Raw genomic sequence first — 21899 nt, 5'->3', positions numbered from 1 at the left:
TTGCTTTTACAAAATCTTCGGACAAAATTTGTCAGGTTACACCTGTATAAGTCTAAAGGGGAATGGGCCCTCCAACTATAATATTGCTCCACTATGTAAGAGTACTGCATTACTTTGCATGCTTGTTGAAGTTTTTCCAAAATGCTTAATAGATTTATTAATTAAAAATGTAGGGACATTTTTAATTAATAAATCTATCTTTAGTCGTTTTGGTGCTCAGGTGGACTAAATCAGCAGTTCTCCTTGCATTGTAAAGACTCTTTCAACCTTTAGAGTGTTATATCTACTTGTCTGACTGACTTATTCTCTCTCCAAGTCTCAGAGTCATGGTCCCGATCCAAAGGGCACTGCAACATTACAAGCCAACAGAGCACTCCCTCCTCCATCCCCCTCCTCCAATCAAGACCTCTCATGTCGTGGCAGCAAAAACTGCAGCAGCAGCAGCACCCGTTGAGCCTTCGACAGGTCTTGTGCCCTTCTTTGTTTTTACTTTTTAAGTGGCACAAATTACAGTGAGCCCTTGTGAGAGGCGAGGAATACGTTGCAGAACCAGCTACAACCAGGTGGAAAAGCGCCATATAGAGACCATTTAATTGTATTCCGATTTGAAAGAAGTTTAACTCCTCACCTACACCAATTTATGAAAGCGTATCCAAGCGTATTGGAACACGCAAGCCTTCCTTATAGTGCCTTTTATCACCCTCATTGTGAAGAAAGGGGAGACTTATCACATAGCTGTCGGGCAGCTCACTGGACGAGAGGCGATGCTTGCTTTCAGCTGTTTGTCGCTCTCAAATGAAGTTTACTCTAAAATTTAGACATACAACAAAAGACAATCCAACAATTTTGTTAATCACTGAAATGTCATACCAAACCATAATACAGAAAGTTTGCTTGCTTAATGCTAACAAACAATTTGAAACGTCATAGACAGGCTAATGTTAGATGTTAGGGTACTATAAATCGTTAAATGGCTGAAGCATCACATTTTCAACTCAACTTCACTGGTAGAGCATCTAAAAAGACACACCAGAAATAAATAGATATTTAACATGCGCAAGTCAATAAAAGAGAATTAAACATTGTAGAGTTAAACGGAGTGTTCAGCCCAGCTATACGTTTCTCACATCTCTTGTGACCCTCTCTACACAACTACATCCAATAGAGCTCAGTGCTGTTGCCAATTTTGCTTACTATATGGTCCTCCAATCAAGGTACACAACTTCAAATTTAGATTTGCCTGTGTACTGTCAAAACTCATGAAAAAAAAGCATATTTGCAGCATAGCAGATATGCGGAAGATGAACTTAGATATGGTTGCAATATCACTGTAGCTCAGTGCTTCTCAATTATTTTCTGTCATGCCCCCACCCCCAGGTAGAAGAAAACACCCCTCCCCGCGCGAATATAAATAGTATCATTTGTCTATAAAAAGTACACATTTGCATAACACTGTGTCCTTATTAATGTATAAGAGAATAAAAATGAAATATGGACCAACTTAAACAAAGAATAGCTTTAGTAACTGTAACAGAAAAGATTTTAAGTGCATCTGAAATTCAAAATTAAATCTTTAATTAAACGATAAACATTTTTTGACTGACCATGTCAAACCATACAATACTGAAAAATAAAAGTAAACAAAATCAATAAATAATAATGCATTCAAACTGATCACCAACATCAATTCAGGAGCACAATATGAAAACCTACAGAACAAAAATATATAAAATTTGTGCTGATTTTTTTTAAATCAAAAGATGATGATTAATGGCTACAAGTAGCAGTTACAAAGCGGGATAATTGTTGGCAATATTCAGCACGTTTTCGCTGAAAAAAACTCAAGCGGCTCATCCGCGTGATTGGGGTGTAATGTCTTTAAGTGACACCTTAATTTATTTGGCTTCATGCTGTCCGCTGTCAACGTTTTTAGACACAGTAGGTACACTGGTCTTTCCTTGTCTACCACCGTAGTCACAGTGAAGCCAAGCGCAACATACGCTTCGTCATATTTCCTCGTCTTAGCTTTCGGGAGACCTTCTCTCTCTGCCTGTCGACTTTGTGTCTGCACTTCATACTCATATTCTGTGCTGTGTGCAAAGCGCGCATGCTCAGTGCAAACAAAACACCGAGCGAATGCTCCCTGCGCACACTCTGCCAATGGGTGTCACTGTCCCCTAATGTAGTGGAGGTGCAATTGCACTTTATTCTAGGACAGTAAAAAAAATCTAAATAAAAAAAGCTTGTTCCCAGAGGCCAAACGCGCCCCCCTTGACTTGATGGTGCGCACCACTATTTGAGAAGCACTGCTGTAGCTGGACTTTCACTAACTGAGATTATTGCACGTATTGGATGTGTTTCATTGCAGTTGTTCCTTAGCAGACTATGATTGATTTGAAGTTTTCTGATCATTGAATTTGTAGTTATTTGTCCTGCTTTAGGTGCAGCCATATGTTTCAAATCACAGCATCAAAGAATGGAACGGCAACTATGCGCCACTGCGACCTCACGCCTTTATCCCCCCCACTGTCCATGCACACAACTTCCCCCACCTGCCACACAGCAGCCCCAAGCACAAGTTAGGTGCCCCTGCCACACACGCCCTGTTATCTTACCCTCCCAGCGGACGCCTTACCACAGCCCCCCACCCAATGTTGACCTCTCATCCTGCTCCTCTACTTCAGCACAGCTACGGCCTCTCCCACGGCCAAGGGGGCGCTATAGTTCACCAGGTGACCATGGGCATCAGCAGCCATTCTCAGCATCCTGGCTATCACAGGCTCCTTCCCTCACCAACGGTCCACCCACACCAGCAGCCTGGCTATGTTCACCACCCCCATCAGTTCAAGGCTGCCTTCCACCCGCCACTTCCCCCTCCTCACCCATATATGGCTTCGCCCGCCACCTACACGGGCTTCCCTCTGAGTCCCACCAAACTCAGCCACCATCCTCAGTTCTCGTACATATGAGGAGAAAAGTGCGGCCGCAGCAGTACTGATGGGTCACCCCATGGGTCACAAAGGCCAACGGCAAACGCAGTGGGGCTGCGGCATGGACAAGTAGAGCTTTCAGCAGAGCACAAAACAAGCCCATGTAACCAGGAGAGGAAAAAAAAAATGTTTTGGCAAGCTGATGTCAATTCACTGCATCGTGAATCTGAAGGTTAGTAAATCAGTGATTGTGTTTGATTATTGGAGCAACTTGAACTCAGAAAGACTTCTTGTAAAATCATGTTTGCCAGCGGATGAATCATGCAAAGCTTTATTGAGAGAGCATGAGATGAAACATCATCACAAAATTTAAGGCTGTGTCCTTTGCACATAATTTCTATCATGTTTTCGTTGGGAATTTGCCACGTGGCTACAGTTCATTTCACGTGTGTTGTCTTGTAGCATGTGCGTACCACTCTGATCAGTTGAAGCCATGCTTGGATTGAAGGCTCTCTTTTTTTCTGCTGCTGCCGCCATCTGCCAGTGCCTTAATAGCAGAGTCCAAGGTGTCACTTCAGTTTATATATATACAGTATATATATATATATATATATATATATATATATATATATACACACTGTATATATAGTGGGGGGGGGTTGTACGTTCAAATAGGCTTGCAGCACTTAGCCTTCAGACTCTGAATTTGATGGGCTTTTTTGGATAAATAGGATTCTTTAATATGATGAAATGTTCAACTTCAGTTTGCTTGCTAACTCAGTATGGTTTTACTTAAGCTACAGGCTGCACATTTAGGGCTTTGACTGAATGATTTTTAAAAATGTGTACAAAGAGTGATGTGATATTTTGGTAATCGATTTCTACTCACCATAGTACTTAATTCATCACAGTATTGTCACTGTTTACTGTAACCGCAATACAATCTAGACAGCCTCTGGGTTGCTGTGTGTGTGTGTGTGCGTGTGCATTTGTTTTTCCATTGATTTCGATTTGCAGTTGTATATGTTTGGGTGCGGTGTAAACCTTAAAAAGAGGAATTCTTTTCAATGTTTCACAGTGTTTGAAATCTAGTCATTTACGGTATCCTTGCTGAGCTGCCTGGTGTTAACTGTTTTAACGTCCGGCCTGTACGAGGTTGAAGCCTGTCAGTTTTGTTACATTCCTTCAAGGTGGATTGTGCGTAGCCGTGCTATTCTTTTCACGTTTTCAATTTTTGTGTCGAGTCGTGTTCTGCTGGTCCTTTACGGCAATCCGCACCAAAGACATTGTTCAGCAATCTTTTTGTCTGAGTCACAGTGGATGTTCATCATTCTTTCACCTCCAGCAAACTGTTGCAGTTTGACATTGAAATCAATATTTTCAGAGGTCTATTTTAGAAATACGGTTGAGGTTTTATTTTTCTGAGCTATATTTGGCAAATTGTATTTGGAATGTATAGATATTAAGCTGCTATGTACTGATTATCTGCCACTTTGTAGCTGTGAATTTAGAGCAGGGGTAGGGAACTCCGGTTCCTTGAGAGCCAAGTGCTGCCTGTTTGAGATCTCCCAACTCCAAAACGCTTGATTCCGATCGTTTAACTCGGGTGTGTTGGAGTAGGGAGGGATTGAAAACAGGCAGGATGTGGCTCTCGAGGAACCGGAGTTCCCTCCGTCATTTAGAGGATTAATCTCATTTAAGACTGCAATTCTCTCTCTTGTAGTTCTGATGACTAGAAGTGGCTTTTACTTTGAGTATAAATGCTATCTGACATGCTAGTGCCTCTGTATATCTGCTATAATGTTTTGAAGTGATTTGTAAACTGCTGTAATGGAAGTTGAACTTTTTTTTGGTTTTGTTTTTGTTTGGTGTGTGTGTGCGCATGTCTTTTTAGCATCAGTATTTCATCTTGAAATGTAGGCTGAGATTAACTCTTAGATTGTGTAGCCAGTGTGGTATTGACTTATTTTTGTTGTTGTATATTTTGTGACATGGCTTTTTCCATATCGGGCTGTACTTGCGACTCTTTGTACTGTACGACTAGTGCCTTTCTCCAAACTGGCTCACGGTCTCATTGAGATCATACGAATCACAAATGTATGTACTAGTTCCTTCTTTGAGGATAGATCCCTAACTTCGACATAACCAACAGTTGGAAAACAATATTTTTACACAGAATCCTAAGAAAGTACAAGTCAGGGAATGTTTATTGCGCTCACCAACAACACCGCACAGTACTCAAAAGCGTAGGACCTGAATTTAGACAAATGCAAAGCTTTATTGTTGCACCTGAATGTATCTGTGGAAACGACAAAATCTGTTGGATCATAAGATGCCTGATCAATGTGTTCTGTGTGTGTGATCTGATCATAAATGGTTCCTTGTATGCAGCTTTTTTTTACCATAGGTAGGCATCATGTGTTTTGTCAGGGGGTTCTTCCAAAATGCTTTACCCATGAATCAAAGTTGAAGTGTCCCTCATCTATTTATTCCAATGTTGCCTATGTAATATGTATTTTATGTGGAACTTGCTACTGTGTTAACAATCCTAAAACAACTGAGCGGTTGCACACAGTTGGAAGCGGTGCTGTGTGTGCCTCTTCAAGTTTGAATTTAGTATGCATGCATGTTGTGCCTGTGGCACAGACATCGCCATTCACATAAAGGATCAGCATTACACACGTGGATAAAATTGTTGGTCGTTCCTGAAGAAAAAAAAAAAAAAGAATAACAATTTCCTGCTCCCACCCCTCGCGGTTGACTTGGGACCAGTGAGCAGGCTTCCGGTCAATCGTGATTGACGTATTAGGCACCCCTGCCTTAAAATCAGAGGTAATTTGCTGACTAGCTTAGCGCTTACCGCGAGCGATCATTCAGTTGGCATCTGACTGCGTGCCCTGAATGTCAATCAAGTAACGGGATTGATGATAGGCTGACATCGTGAAATCTGCTGTACTCATTTTCGACGCTTGTCATCTGAAACCCCGGGAGACGCATTGAACCCGCCAAGGAGCCGCGGGTTGGCCACCCGTGAGCTTGAGCCTTCACAACCGCTGCAGCTGTAACAAAGTGCTTTACGGAACATTTAAAATACTATGTCCAAGTAATCAGAATATTGATCCATATGTAGCTCCCTCAGGATGTAGCATGAAACACGACTCAAAGTCCATAAAAATACAGGGTTTATTACTTGGCATAAATACAAATGGCATTACAAAACAAGAAATGAAAGACAAACATTATGAAGACAATTGATTCAACAAAAAGACACAAACCCTGTGGGCTCATATCCTCAAGGGCCTATATTATCCATAAAAGTCTTTCGTGTCTCCTTCGTTTAGTCAGCACTCAGTGATGCTTTTGGTATTATCTTCGTTTCATAATGGCTGCGCAGAGCTCACAGAGTAGCTGTCTGTCTGTTTGAGTGTGTGTTGGCGAATGCACATGTCAGTTAATTTTGGGCAGAACGCTTTTATGTTACAATTGGCTCCTGCTAATAATCACCACTTGATGGCATAGGAACACAAACACGGAAACACCTCAGTGGGGAACAGAAAGAGACTGTAACTAACCCCATATATAAAGCGCATCGGATTATAGGGTGCATTGTCTGCTTTTGGGAAAATTGAATGCTTTTAGGTGGGCCTTATATTGCGGAAAATACAGGAATAATCGTTTGTATTACATTAACAGAGAGCTACCAACAATTTTGTCCATGGGTGTATGTTCCTCCTTCATTGGCTCTTATTTAGTGTCTAAGTTATATCTGTCAAATTATTACCATCGCATGAGATGGACACATGTATCACCTCGCTGACGTCCCATAATCTCTGTCCACTTAGGATGGATTTATTTAGTTTTGATAATCCCTGCAGTCACCAGAGGGTTAAACAGTTCCTGCGGGCAAATGGAGCCTTGCAGCTTTCAGTTTGAACTGAAAGGATCAGGTTTTCTTTCAAATTAGGGTAACGGTCTGAAATAATAGATTTTAGTCCCAGGCTGGTTTTCTTCTTTTGTGCTGGCACTTGTCTAAGTTACTAGTTCTAATTCAATATAGATGTTGTGTGATGATTTCTTTTGTTGTTGGTGGTGTTGTTTTTGGGTACTGAGCTGCATAATTGTCCAGTTAAGTCCTCCGACTCATTTAAATATAATTAGTACCACAGTTCTCTAATTATTTGGGTGATGTTGTGTTTAGTCAATTTTGTAGACACATTTGGTGAGTTGAAACCATTACCGTTCAAAATGTGTACTTTTGTGTTTTTATGATTTTGTGTTCTTAAATGCTACACTAGTTTGACAAGTAGCAACTGCACTGTGCAATATTCAACATTATGAGGACTGGGAAAATTCTAATTGTTTGGGTGTCACATGTCATGTGTGTGATTCTTTTCCCCATCTGGTTCTTCATTTTAGTGTGACCAGGCCTTATGTACTCAGTCACAAAAAGCGGGTTCCTTATTGGTGACTTATTGGTGAGTGTCAAATTATAAATTGATGTCAAAGTTAACTTTGAAATTAAAAAAAAAAAAAAAAAAAGATCTTTTGCTTGACTTGCTCTGTGTTTTGTCTTTGATTCCAAACGTCTCTGTCTGTCAAGCTACACCACATTTCAGATAATTATGCAAAAAAGTGAATGTTTTTAAACCTGCCAATGTATAACAGCATTAATTTCTGATTATTATTCAATAAAAACGTTTTTGGTAAAATGCACTGTTCCAAATTATGCGTAGCAGTGTTTAAAAACATTTTATAGACAGTAAAGAACTAAAAATAGGCACTTGTTGAAATTGCTGGAATCAAAAGCTATTTGATAGCAGCTTTGCAAGTTTTGCACCTTGTGACCTTCGGACAGTGTCTGCTTGAATTTTTTTTCCAGGATGTAGACTTATCCTCCCAGAGCTGCTGTTTGGATTTGAAGTGCCTCCCAACCTCGTAGATGTTTTGCTTCTGCCTCCTAACCTCATCGACCTTTTGCTTAAGTACGCCTCAAAGGTTCCCAATAGGGTTGATCATTAGCGGCGGATGCGGGCCACACACACACACATATACATTTTCTGAACTGGTTTTCCTCACAAAGGTCGCGCGGCGTGCTCGAGCCCATCCCAGCTGTCTTTGGGCAGCAGGGGGGGTAAGCCCTGAACTTGTTGCCAGCCAATCTCAGGGCACACAGACAAACAAGCATTAGTACTCACAATCATGCCCAAGGACAATTTAGAGTGTTCCGTTAACCTGCCATGCATGTTTTTGGAAAGTGGGAAGAAACCGGAGTACCCAGACAAAACCCACGCAGACACTGGGACAAGATGTAAACTACACACAGAGACAAACAAACATCCACGCTCACACTCACACTGAGGGACAAATTCTAGTGTTCAATCAGCCTGCCATGCATGTTTTTGGAATGTGGGATGAAACCAGAGTACCCGGAGAAAACCCACGCAGGCACGGGGAGAACATGCAAACTCCACACAGGAAGGCCGGAGCCGGAATCGAACCCTGCTCCTCTGCACCGTGAGGCTGACACGCTAACCATCGGGCCGCCCACAAAATGAATTGTTTTGTTTTTTCACTGTTTTGTAAAGATGTCTACTTTTTTTATTGTGATACTTGGAGCCATTTTGAAGGAGCGAAAGGACCAAGTGAATGAGTCATCTTCACAAATCCCTTCACTCAAGGTGGGCTCTATGTATATGTACTTTAAATATTGTTTTTGGAATATGTGCTTGTAGGAAAGACTTCAAGAATAGTGATTGGGAGCAGCAGCGCTGCGAGAATGCTGTAGCATTAAAAACAAGGAGCAAAGTTAGTACTGTCTGGAGGCAATAACACTGGTCAATAGCAAATTTTATTCAGAGATGGTTTAAGAATGTGTTTGTAAGATCAGATAAGATAAGATAAGAAAACCTTTATTAGTCTCGCAATGGAGAAATTCCCAATTCACAGCAGCAAAGTTATGAAAGGAAGAAGTAGAACAACAAAATATAGGAGCTGCTGGAAAGGCAGCCACTCTAACCGGTGCTGTTCGACTGCATTGTTTAAGAATATTGACGATGCACAGCAGGATTTCTTGTGATGGCTGCGTCTTAATTTTTTGGTTTTAAGTTATATAAAAGCTTGGACAGTACAGATTTTACACAGGGTTTTTTTTTTTTCCTGATATGTCATAGTTTAAAACTATGACATTTCAGGAAAACAAAATTCCCCTTTTGCTGAACCAAACCCTTAATTCATATATATTACTATACTGCATATGATATTGTTAGAATATTATTGTGAAAACCTGGTGTGCTAGAAAAAAAAAAAAAGGACGGTAGATTCGATGTACCCCACTCTCCCTTTTTAAACAGGTCTGGTCAATGGTCTGGTACTCTCAACACTGATGACTGTGACCCCTCAGCAACAGGAGACTCTTCACCAGGGGCCGCTTGTTTCCTTCAAGACTGAAAACCACTCTTCTAATCCATCCTTGTGTTTGGTTCTGATACACACACACGGGTGTGTTTGTTGGCCAATTTTCCCAGTTTGTATTCCTGATTGGAGTCGAAAATAGAAACCTGAAAATTTGACAGTTATATGTTAAAGAGCTAATATAAAAATAGTGAGTCACTGTTTCTTTATTTTTTTTTGATTGCTTACTAAAAAAAAAGTAAAGAACAATGTACATGTGGATTGGCGGTTACAGAGTGTGCCTTCTTCTGCCCAGTGCCTTGATCTTACACAACAACAGAGATGCTAAGGCAGGAGAAACGATTCGTGTGAAAAACACTTTTAGGCCCTAATAAGCCATAGAATGAAAAAGTGGAGAAACTGCGGTAAATAAGTATGCCTTCTTGTGCCCCATGATGTAGTAGATCATTAACGTACACGAACACAGTCCTCAAGTCCCAATTACAGTTCATGAAGAACACTTGGAGGCTAATGCTTCTCAATTGTTGTCACCCTGGGACTGACGTTTTCCATTTATTCAGCCTCTACCTATTTTTACAGAAGTTGAGAACAATAAAGGGCGCTGTTAAAAAATAGCATGTGAAAACATATATTCACATTGAAAAATTAAGAGGAAACATTGAATGAACGTGAATTTTTTTTTTGAAGTAATCTGTACGAGACAATTTAATATTGGCCCATTTTTGTAATGTGTTCCATATATGTAATGTTGATATTGTATTTGCATATTGGATAATTTTGTAAAAAAATATTTGTTACGATTATTTGAGGCATATATTCGATTTCACTTGTTTAAAATTTACAAAGGTGCAGTATGTTCAAATATTTCTTTGTTTGAACTGTTTGCTAGAGTGTCACATGACTGGCGAGAGTGTCTCCTTAAGTGGGAGTGAACTCGACGGTCGAGACATGAGGTCGGCTCATGATGGAAGTGACTCTGTTTTTTGACCAAACAAAGACAGAGGCACAAAGATCTTTTTTTTTTTGTACAACCTTTTGTTTATTAGATGGTAAAGAAGAAAGTCGTTATCCTGTCGTTTGCGTTCAACACTCATTACTCTGGCCTCAAAGGTGTTTTGTCTTTGTGGAATAACACTAACATCACACCTCTTATGTTAGCTTTGACTGATGTAAATAATTCAGTGCAACATTAAAGTTTTAACTTGATGTAAAGGTTCTTAAAGTTAATCAAACCAGTTATTTCAAGTTGGTTAAGAATTGAAATGATTAAATTAGCTTTATTATTCATTGCAAATACATTTTCAATTTAACCTGAAAATCCACCCGCGCTCACACTCACACCTAGGGACAATTTCGAGTGTTCCATTAACCTACCATGCATGTTTTTGGAATGTGGGAGGAAACTGGAGTACCCGGACAAAACCCACGCAGGCACAGGGAGAACATGCCAATTCTGCACAGGAAGGCCCCAGCCGGAATCCAACCCTGCACCTCTGCACTGTGAGGCCGACGCGCTTACCAGTCGACCACCAAGCCGCCCTTGTGTTCTTTTCATTTAGCTAATTTATCACTTTTGTTAGTCACAAGATTAGCAAAGCTATGAGAATGTGCTATTTTGATAGCATAAGATCCAGAGGAAAACTTTTATCTGCAGAAGTCTGACATTCTTTTACCTTCTATCAGAGGTTGAGTTCTGGCTGTTATTGACAAAATGAGCTCTTTGCCCATGTAGCATTTTTCTACCTTTAGTACTCAAAGTGCTTTACACAGTTTCCTCATTTACCTACTGATGACACCGCATCAGGAGCAACTGGGTGTTCAATATCTTGCTCAAGGAGACTTTGGCAAGGTCACAATGACCAGAGATTGAAACCCTAACCTCTGGGTTGGAAGACTACCACTGAGCCATGCTACCCCCAGTAGTTGAGCCTGAGTCTTTTTTTCCACACTGGCATCTGCACTACGACTAAGGTGAGTGATGTTTCCACCTTTGATTATCTTTGATACACAACGCCCAAAATGTTTATGCCGGTCAGTATGCGCATTTCCGTTTCCTAAGTAAGAGCATTGTTTTATTTTGAAGTCTCCATCAACTACTTCCCTTCTCAGATCGTAATTTGACGCGGTGGCAAGCATCTTTGCGGTCACAGCCAGGATATCAGACTTTACACACACAGACAGCGCGACGGTAGAAGTAAGACATTGATCCGTCTTTGTTTCCCGGTAGAAAGCCAAAGCACCCTCCCTGGCAGAGGGTCCATGGAGAGCGGAGCCCTGCTTGTGCGCACCTGGGGCAGCTTGATCGGATGCCGCCGTTAGCTGTTCTCCAATCAACATTAATTGGTTGACCGATGGCTCTCAAACATGAGCTCTTTCCCATAAGCGGCGGCCGCGGGGTCGGGCGGAAAAAGATTCCCAAAGGGCAATTGTTGCCGTGTCTTGTGGCACGGAACCTGGATGCGTGGACGCCGAGACAGGAGAGGAGGACGCGGGCGTTGGGCGGGATGCTGGCCCGGTGCTTTGTGACCGTCGGGACGGTGCTGATGCTGACGATCCAGGTTTCATTGGCTGCTGATGGTGAGACGCTGATGCTTTCATGCTTACACGACCTTTATTTACGCCCTTCGTCGCCAGTAAAACAAACATAAATGTTGGTTTAGCTGTGATTGTTGACATTGAGTTCTCTTTCGAAATAAGAAAGCTTTTTTGAGGACGCATCGATGGTTATTGAGTGGGAGAGCTTGGTTTTGCTCTTGGACATTAGTATCGTTCTTTGAGACAAATTATTTTGTGTTAGGAACAGTTGTTGGTAATCTTGTGGTACACCGTATGATGCATTACACAGCTCTGGGGTGAAACAAATAAACAAACAAAAACACTTTAGAAATTATTTGGACTTTTTTTCTGGAAATAAATGCTCTTTAAATTTATTTTTGATATTTTGGCAATTATGTTTTCAGTATTGAAGTTTATAAAATAAAATAGAAATGATAGTTTTACCTAAATTTTATCTGAAAGAGTAAAACCTGAACAACGGATCATCTTGCATTATTCTTTTTTTTTTTTTATACAGCTGAAAGTCACCTTATTTTTGCGTGGCTTATGTAAACAACCCCCACCCTGTCTGAGTTCTATTTAAAGCATGTGTGATTGAACATCACTTGTTCCAAGCATCCCCAAACGCACATTGGGAGCGCACAGTGGGCGCACAAGCAGACACAACAACACTGACTGCGCTCTTGCGCTGCAATCCGGGAAGTCTTTTTTGAGAGGCGGGGGGTGATTATTCGTCATTCGCGGAGCATTGAGCTTGTAGTTTTTCAACCTCATGCATTTCCATAGGGGACGTTTCACTGTCGACGCAGATCAATGATTTATGATTTCCTTGTCCTCGAGGTATAAGGAAGAAAAAAAAACTACTAATACAACAGCAAAGACCTTCGTGTCTGACTTCAGCTCTTGCAGAGGACCACAGTGTTTCATTCTGCATGCAATATGATACTTTGAAGCCAGAATTTTGTTGTAACTTTGACAAATGTATTGCCAGATTCCAGAAAGGAAGACCACAGGTTGAAAATATTTGGTCAGTAGGGTGGGTATATTGCATAATCAAGTTTCCCAAACTCAAATTAGTGTTGTGTTTCTCCAGCACTGACCTGCTTTTCATATCAAAGGTTCATTTTCACATATCGTATGAAAAAAATAAAGCTTGGTTTCGATAGCCATGGTTACTATTGTGATGAACATGAAATGGAGGCAAACCTGTTGTATGTGGTTAAAATCTCTGCCTCACAGCTGTTATGTTTAAATCGCGGCTCAATGATTAGCTTTTTCCCCTATTCCCAAAATATGCATGTCAGATTTTTTTGAAGACTCAAAATTGTCCATCAGTGTGAATTGTTGCCTTATTTGTCTATAAATGCAGAGCGGCGGGATATCAAACCAATCTCAGCTGGAATAGGCTTCAGCTTTCCCATGGCCCAAATGAGGACAAGTGCGGTAGAAAATGGATGGATGTCTACTTTGCAGTGGTGTAGCGCTGCACTGCGTCATATTGAGAGGCGTTTCTAATCCTGAGGCTACATGGGTCAGCTTCTTGGAAATACCTCTCAATATGATGCAATACAGTTCTTTACCGCTGTAGAACTAACCCCCCCCCCCCCCCCCCCCCCCCGCCCACACACACACACACACTCACGAAAAACATATTTCTTCATAACCTGTTTCCCAACCTTTATTGAGCCAAGGCGTATATTTTACATTTCAAAAACATCTCATGATGCCACAAAGCAAAAATGTCACAAAAACTGCATACATAGTTTAAATGTTAAAAAGTACTTGTTCCCAAACACTTCGTATAGATGAGAGGTGGAGAAAAATGAAAAAAGATTTTATCTCGGATCGCCATGGTGATGACATCAGATGTACATCTCCTTATTGAAAGCCCCTTTGACATTCAGGTGTCAGTTTCAGGTGCCCCTTTCGATGATCAATTTCAATTGTGTAATAATTTGCAAAAATACACATTTGAAGTCACACAAAACTTGCAATTGAAACATTTTGCATGAGACTCTTGCCCACCTTAGCAGACCTTAATTCGAAAATGATCAAAGGAATCACAGTTTTTTAAAATGAGATATTTTATTTTACTTATCCTGATTCGAAAAAAAAGGAAATGGACATAAAGTGAGCATCTTCTCAGTCATGAGATGTACCAATATCTCCCCCTCCAGTTTCACCAAGTGAACTTTGTTGTTGTTAGTGTCGAGATTCCTAACTTCTCGTTCCACAAAAAGTTAAAATTTGAGATGTGCCACACGACTCATCTTTGCCATTAAACTTAAATTTACGTAACCCTTCTGTTATATTTGAAAGTTTGAGGTCAGACTGACACATTTCTAGTTAAAAAAAAAAAGATTAAACTTGTTCTGCTGGCTTTATCTTCCATCCATCCCTCCATTTTCCGATCCGCTTATCGTCACAAGGGTCGCGGGGGGTGCTGTAGCCTATCCCAGCCGTCTTCAGGCAGTAGGCGGGGGACACCCTGAACCGTTTGCCAGCCAATCGCAGGGCACACAGAGACAAACAAACATCCACGCTCACACTCACACCGAGGGACAAATTCTAGTGTTCAATCAGCCTGCCATGCATGTTTTTGGAATGCGGGATGAAACCGGAGTACCCGGAGAAAACCCACGCAGGCACGGTGAGAACATGCAAACTCCACACAGGAAGGCCAGAACTGGAATCGAACCCTGCACCTCTGCACTGTGACGCCGACGCCCTAACCAGTCCACCACAGGGCCACCTGGCTTTATCTTGAAAGGGAAAATATAATTTGCATGCACATTTGATGAAAGGTCACGGGTCACATCGATAAATGAACATCGTTGGTAAGAAACAAAGCCAACAAGATAGATTGCACGGTTAAAAAAGGTTTTCTCTTCCTGTTCAATGGTTGAATGGGTTCTTGCTATTGTGCTTCATTTGGCTATGCAAAAAATGAGATGTTCCACTATACTGTGATTCGTGTACAAAAATGTACTTTTTAATTCAAGGTTATACTCGCTCAGCTCTACTGCTACCTCTCTTCTGTGACATATCGTATCCCCACAAGCCACCTCCTTTACATTTGAGGAGCGTAAAGAAAGAGACGCTCATGATAAGAATGGAAAATTTGGAATTAATACAGAAAACTTAGAAACTTGGCAAATATTTTGGAAAAAAAAACACTTGGGAAGTCACCCCAGTTAAAATTGGAGAAAACCGCCCACTTGCTCTTCACATATTCTCTTTCATACCCTACTGCTGAAAGCAAGGACGGAGTGGTTCAAAATTTGACTTTCTTACCTTGTTACATAACATTCAACACTTGCAGGTTTTGTTTGGTGGTGAACGTGCCGTTGTGGTCTTTTCCGCTCAGCCTTCCTTTGATGGAAGGCTCCGGGGTTGAAGTGTATGAGCGTATTTGTGTCTGGCTGGCTCATACATTGCGCGTGCATGTTTTCTTTCAGAGGTTTTCAGAGATCTTTGTGAACCGTCAATAGCTGAGATCTTTTGGTCTGAGTTACCATGGGAACAGATCTGCGGTTTTGTAGTGGTCTTTATTTGTCAGTCAGGGGTTGGAATAGCACGAGAGTACATTCTACAGTCACTGAGAGTCTGGTGCTGCTGGAACACACATTTTAGACATCAAGTTCAGGAACCCTGTTGGGTGTTCATCAAAGCTTTTGTTTGCGGCTGATAAACATCTATTTATGTACGCATTTTCAACTCGCTCACAATTATGAATCCTATGCTTTGTTCATGGGATTCTTTCCAAGTGATCAGTCGCAGTTGCCAACAATGTTTTCTTCTCACCCATATATCGTCTGCTTCAAATGGCCATAAACCTATTTAGCCTTTCTGCTTATATTGACGTGTTTGAATAATCCTTCCAAACACGATTTACCGTGTGATTAATCAGTCCATGCAAGTGCAAATCTTGCACATTCTCTTTGACTGCAGCTCCCGTGACTGAAGTTCTCCGTGTCGTCTGCCCCTTTGTGACCAGCGAGATACCTCATCAAAGTTGTAAGACGCTACTCTTGTATCGGTTGGACAGACTCACCCAACAGAGAGTGGTTCTGAACAGCATTCATTTGTTAGTCCCGTCTCTCATTGATGATGCACGCCCCACTTGCTGGCGGTTGACTTGTCTGGGTGCAAGAGTGAGAGGAACGTAAAGCCTCAAAACCGGACAGCATATATCAAAAGACTCATTGCCCATTCGAGGCTATGTGTCTCCGTCATATTACTCTGTGAGAGATGGTGGCTGCTTTAAAGTTCGAAAGTCTCTTTTTACACACTCAATTTGTATGAAAACATACCTAAAAGGCAGAACAATATTGCTGAGCAGAAGATGCGCAGTACATTCAATTCTGCCATACCAGACTCTAAATTGAGACCAAATTAACCCTTTCAGTGACAGCGGTTACTACAGCGGACAGCTTATCACACCGGTGTCAAACTCAAGGCCCGGGGGTTCAGATGTGGCCCGCCACATCATTTTAAGTGGTCTGCGAAAGCAAATCAAAGATGAAAACTTCTGTGATACTTCTTAAAATGTGTTCCAAAATTTCACATTTTCACATGTAATAAATCAGCATTTTCTTGTTACCAAACCCCTCATTCCAGTTACTTACACAATAGTTGAATAAAACGTTGTTCTTGACTTCTTTGTATAGTTTCAGTCATCACGGCCCTCCAAGGGAAACGGTCATTATAATGTGGCACGTAACAAAAATGAGTTTGACAACCCTGGCTTATCATGTTATCAGGTTACAGGGCGCCTGAAAGGGGTTAAGCTAAATCGGGATATTATAGGAAGAAAATTGTCCTCTTCTGCTTCACTTCCTTATGGTCAGTTTGACCACTAACTATGGAACACAATTTCAACACCTAAAACCTATCACCGCATTTCAAACCGTATTTCTAGAATTAGCGGAATAGCCCAGTTGTTTCAAGAATGCCTGATGAGCTTAGATTTGTTCAAATCCCCCCCCCCCCCCCCGCCCACTCCCTCCACCGCCCATAGGAAATAAAAGTGTGAAATGCATCGCTGAGTCAAAGTGTCACAATCATAGAACCATTTTTTCACTTTTTCCAGGCGACATTTTTAATGTTCTCTTCAACCGCTGCTGGATACAATGCAATGTGTATGCACCTTTCAAGAATTGTGACAAAGGTGACAAAAGTAGAGACTAAAGTCAGCCCATTTCTGTTGTTGTACCATCATTGTGCTGAGCAGCCAGTACAACTTACACGCTCACTCATTAACCTACCGTCGGCTTTCAGTACTATGCTCCTGTAATGTTGTACAAGTTCCTTTTGTCATGTTATGGTCCTCATCACATTTTCCTCCTTAACGATAATTGTCAACTTTTGTTGCGTTATAATATATTCCAAATTCCAAAGCGAGATGTGCGCAGGTCTCAATTGACGTCATCACGTCGTTTGAATTCCAAATTCTACAGTCTCAGGGACATTAAACTCTAGTGCGGTGGTTCTTAACCTGGGTTTGATGAATCGGTCTCAGGGGTTCGACGGAGCCTCTGCCATGGAGGTTAAGACACACCCGACTCAAGATGTTAATTAGTTATGACACTCCCGCTTGGCCATCGCTGGCTGCAGATGATCACATGACTTTGCTTGTCCAATCAGTGCTGTGGGAAATGTAGTTCGGTTTGTAGTCAACGTGTGACTGTTGTGATAGTACGTCGTACAATTAAAAATAAAAAAGTATACTTATCTCTTGAAATTTTGTTTAGTTTTTTCTGTTTTTCATAAATGTGTTTTTTTTAATCTTGGATTTATAATAAAAAAAAGTCATCCATTTTTATTTTTCACAAATTAAGGGTTCGGTGAACGTGCATATGAACTGGTTGGGTTCGGTACCTCTAACAAGGTTAAGAACTACTGCTTTAGTGGTTCTGAATTTGTTTTAGCATAGAATATCCTCCAAAAGACAGAAGAACAGACAGTATACAACAGGTTAGTTTCACAGAAGGTTTGGAACACAGAATATAAGGCGTCTGATGTAATGCCTGTGGAATTAAAATACAGTCATCAAGGCACACTAGTTAGTGTGGTTCCTCTCCCAGAAGATCTCTGAGTGGCTTATCTTTCATCTGATCAGAAGTTTGAAGTCTTCTCTGAGCAAAAGATTCTTGAGGTGCCTGAATAAAAATCAAATAAATAAATAAATAATTCACTGTGTTAGGAAGTGATGAACTGCCTCATTCAGTTGCCAATAAGGTCGATGGTATTGACGTATACTGCAGGGGCCAACGCAGTCTGAGCACGAAGCAGTGACTGAACATCACACACATATGAACACGCACGCACACCAGGCGTTCAACCGATGAGTGGATTTGTCAGCTAGTCGACTTTATGACTCTGCATTGTCCTTTAATGCTTGAAGTCAACTAGTCGCTGCAAAAAAAAAAAGTTCAGTCGTTCAACCCCGAACACACACGCACCCCTATCCGTAGCTTGCATGAAATTGCACACTATAGTTGCATGAAATGGATCACAAATTAATATTAACTCCTTTCATGCACCCTGTAACCTGATAACATGATAAGCTGTCCACTGTAGTAACCGCTGTCCCTCAAAGGGTTAATTTCCTTTGTACCTTTAAAGAAGGCGGTGATTCAAGCGCACTTCAACCTTTTGCTGCCTGTTTCCTTTTCCATGTTTTTTAAAAATAATTAATTGTATAAGTTTGCTATGAAAGTGGACGTTCAGGAGTCCCTCCACTATCATTTCACTCATATTGACCTTTTGACTTTCCTTCAATTCATTGTAGTTTGCCTTTTTGAGGAAATTAATTTCTTTGGTTAAAAAAATTAATTATCTTTGAGTTTGGGGGTAAATTGCTTACCCCTCTCTTTTTTTCTGCACTACTGTATAGACTTACCTTTTCAGTAGGATACTTTGGGAGCTTTTTTTGGGGAGGGGGTGGCTGAGAGAGGGGGCATTTGGTCAATTTTTTGGACATTTCAAATATATATTTTTTTGTAAGTGTGTTTGCCTCAGTCAAATGTGATCGCTCAATTCAAAAGGTATGGGCAGCTAAATCCCTCCCCTATTTGCTGCGCTGTCTGTACTGGACGTAAAGAACAGAGATTGGAAGTTGCTTGAAGGCGTCTCGAAAGTCAGATTTATTAAGATGGCTGTTCAAAAGCTTGGCAAGCAGGCCCCAAATGACTTTGCTGCAGCTCCACTTTGAGGACACAATTTCTTGGCCAAGTTCAACATATCCTCTGTCCAGACATTTTTATGACCATTATGTCCACTATTAAGCTGTGTTATTATGTTGTTATGTATGTACTGTACCATAGCCAATTACCTACAGAACGAGAAAAACACTGCCCAATCAACAAGGTATCTTACGTTGCCCATCAGAGTCATCTTTTTTCGCTGGACTCTGTGAAAGAGGATGGGATGTCTGGCTTCAGGGTCGAAATGACGATTGTGTGAAAGGGAATTGTGCAAAACCGAGTAGGACCGAATGCAAATGTGGCCCAGGGCTCAAATGGCAATGAATACAAACACCCCAACCTTCTCGTCCAAATACCTTGATCACATTGTAGTTATGGTTTCTCTATGAGGGTTGTTGACTGTGAAAACAAAACGAAGGCACTTCTTTATTACACAAAAAAGTTGAATTTGGATTCAGAACTCATGGAGAAATTGTTCCAAGCGAACATTTAAGTACTGTATACAACTATTGTCCAATTAATGTTATAAAGCCTTTGGTTAAAAAAAAATGGAGGTGGGGGTTGTCCATCCATCCATCCATTTTCCGAACCGCTTGATCCTCACTAGGGTCGCGGGGGGTGCTGGAGCCTATCCCAGCCGTCTCCGGGCAGTAGGCGGGGGAGACCCTGAATCAGTTGCCAGCCAATCGCAGGGCACACAGAGACGAACAACCATCCACGCCCACACTCACACCTAGGGACAATTTAGAGCATCCAATCAGCCTGCCATGCATGTTTTTGGAATGTGGGAGGAAACCGGAGCACCCGGAGAAAACCCACGCAGGCCCGGGGAGAACATGCAAACTCCACACAGGGAATCGAACCCGGTACCTCTGCACTGTGAAGCCGACGTGCTAACCACTGGACTACCGGGCCGCCCAGGTGGGGGTTGTAACATCTGTTAAAAGTTTTGGAAAAACTGCAATTCTAAATGGACCTTGTGCCAAAATGAAAAGACCAATTTGATTCAGCAAGAAACATGAAATAGATCCACTTTTTTTTTTTTTGCTTTATAGTAGGCCATATAAGATCATGTGGCGGTCCGATTCTGACCTGGAGTTTGGCACTGCTCTGCATGTGACATATTAACGTACCCTGGCTGCATCCATCATTGACAAATCAAATCATTTCTTTATAAAATACAGAGTCGAGTAGGGTGTGGCATGTCTGTCTTGATTGTGTTCCAGCTCCAGCTGGAGTGAAGGGCGTTTCCCTCCAGCAGGTGCACCTGTGCCTCGTTACCCCATCAAGCTTGGCTGGGTACTTAAGGACTCTGACTTGTGGTATTCCTTATCAGATTGTTGACCCTAATTGCTGTTCTACTTCAATTGTTATTTTCTAGACCTCTCGATATATTCGTAGTCGCTCTCGTTTGTTCATAGACTCTTGTTCCCAAGTATTTTTATGATCCCACTTTTGCTCTTTGTTGTTTGTCTTATTGGACTTTTGAATATTTCGTTTGAGTATTTTTGGTGTTCTTTTGAGCCTTGCCTTTGCAGGCACTTTTGGTTTCAGGCATTGTTTTATTCTGGCGCTTTGTGACCAGAGATTTCAGTTTTCGTCGGTGTGATTTTTTTTTTTTTTAATGAATATTTTATGTTGTCGCACTTTGTCTGAGGCTGCATCTTTGGAATCCTGCAACATTATTCGGTTTGGCCAGAATCTAACAGAGTCATTTGATATAGCAAAATTTACTTTGTACTTTGTACATGTGGGGACAAAATTCTTGGTTTATCTCTCCTCACGAAAGACAACCATACAGCGGTCACAAAATAGTTGCTTGAATTGGACAACATTAAAAATAAAACATCTGAAAGAAAATTAATCAATGGAAATCAGACCTCACTTTTGAATTATGATTCAGAAGAATTATTTTTTAAAAATGTAACAGTTCTGGGAAAAAAAAAACAATTGGCACTGTTAATACAACAAATGTTGCTCAACCTTTTCTGGCAATTGCTGCAGTCAACCTGTTTTCGTAACTTTCATTGCTACTTGTGCACCTCTCAACAGGTGTTTTTGCCCAACTCTTCATGAGCAAACTGCTCTAGTTGTCTCATGCTTGAAGAGTGCTTTCTCCTGAGAGCACATTTCAGCTCCTTTCACAGATGTTCATACGGACTTAGTTCCAAGGGCATAGAAGGCCACTTCAGACTGGTCCGGCGTGTTGCTCGTAGCTATTTTGGGGGGTTTTCAGCTGCCAAATCCTATTGCAAGGCCCATGACCTGTGAGTGAGACCAAGCTTTCTGACATTGGGCAGCACATTTCTCTATCGATTACTGTGATAGCCTTGAGATGTAATTGTCACCTGCACAGATTCAAGAGAACCTGCGCCAAATGTAGCAAAGCAGACCCAGAACATATGTCAAAGAGCCTCATCAATGTTTCACAGTACGGACAGTGTTCTTTTATTGCTTTGCTTCATTTTTACGTCTGTGACCGCAGAGCTGAAATGTCTTCTCCAAAAAGTTCCATTGTTGATCATCTGTCCAAAAGACATTTTTCCAGAGGCTTTGTGGCTTGTCGACCTGCAGTTTGGCAAATTTGAATTCAAATAAATCTTTTTCATCCAGGGTGTCCTTCTTGGTCATCTCCCCCACATAAATCTTCAATTTTCCCCTCTGTAACTTAATGGGGATGGAATTTCCTTTTGGTGAAGAGTCTGCTGCATGTATCACATACGACACTGGTGAGATGGGCTTTATAGACTGATTGCTTAACAGTTTAATGAACATTTTCCAGCTAAATATTGCC

General features: G+C 41.3%; 2 protein-coding genes across 4 annotated transcripts in view; both read left to right on the top strand.

Annotated features, from left to right (window-relative positions):
* LOC147205756 (homeodomain-interacting protein kinase 3-like) overlaps positions 1 to 7586 on the top strand; it is a 41106-nt gene extending 33520 nt beyond the window's left edge. The window contains exons 17-18 of the mRNA XM_086108797.1: positions 317 to 465; positions 2442 to 7586. Coding sequence (XP_085964923.1) covers positions 317 to 465; positions 2442 to 2969 — 677 coding nt within the window. The 3' untranslated portion in view covers positions 2970 to 7586. The remainder of the gene's footprint in view (positions 1 to 316; positions 466 to 2441) is intronic.
* Positions 7587 to 11486: 3900 nt separating this feature from the next.
* Positions 11487 to 21899, top strand: part of kiaa1549la (KIAA1549-like a) — a 96608-nt gene continuing 86195 nt past the window's right edge. For all 3 annotated transcript variants that reach the window (XM_086109574.1, XM_086109573.1, XM_086109571.1), the window contains exon 1: positions 11487 to 11918. In XM_086109574.1, the coding sequence (XP_085965700.1) occupies positions 11693 to 11918 (226 nt within the window). In that variant the 5' untranslated portion in view covers positions 11487 to 11692. The remainder of the gene's footprint in view (positions 11919 to 21899) is intronic.

This window comes from Hippocampus guttulatus, chromosome 4 (assembly GCF_054856545.1).
Source record: "Hippocampus guttulatus isolate MCC_2025c chromosome 4, RoL_Hgut_1.0, whole genome shotgun sequence".
Lineage (NCBI taxonomy): Eukaryota > Metazoa > Chordata > Actinopteri > Syngnathiformes > Syngnathidae > Hippocampus > Hippocampus guttulatus.
Note: the sequence above shows the minus strand (reverse complement) of the source record. Positions and strands in the feature narration are given on the sequence as shown.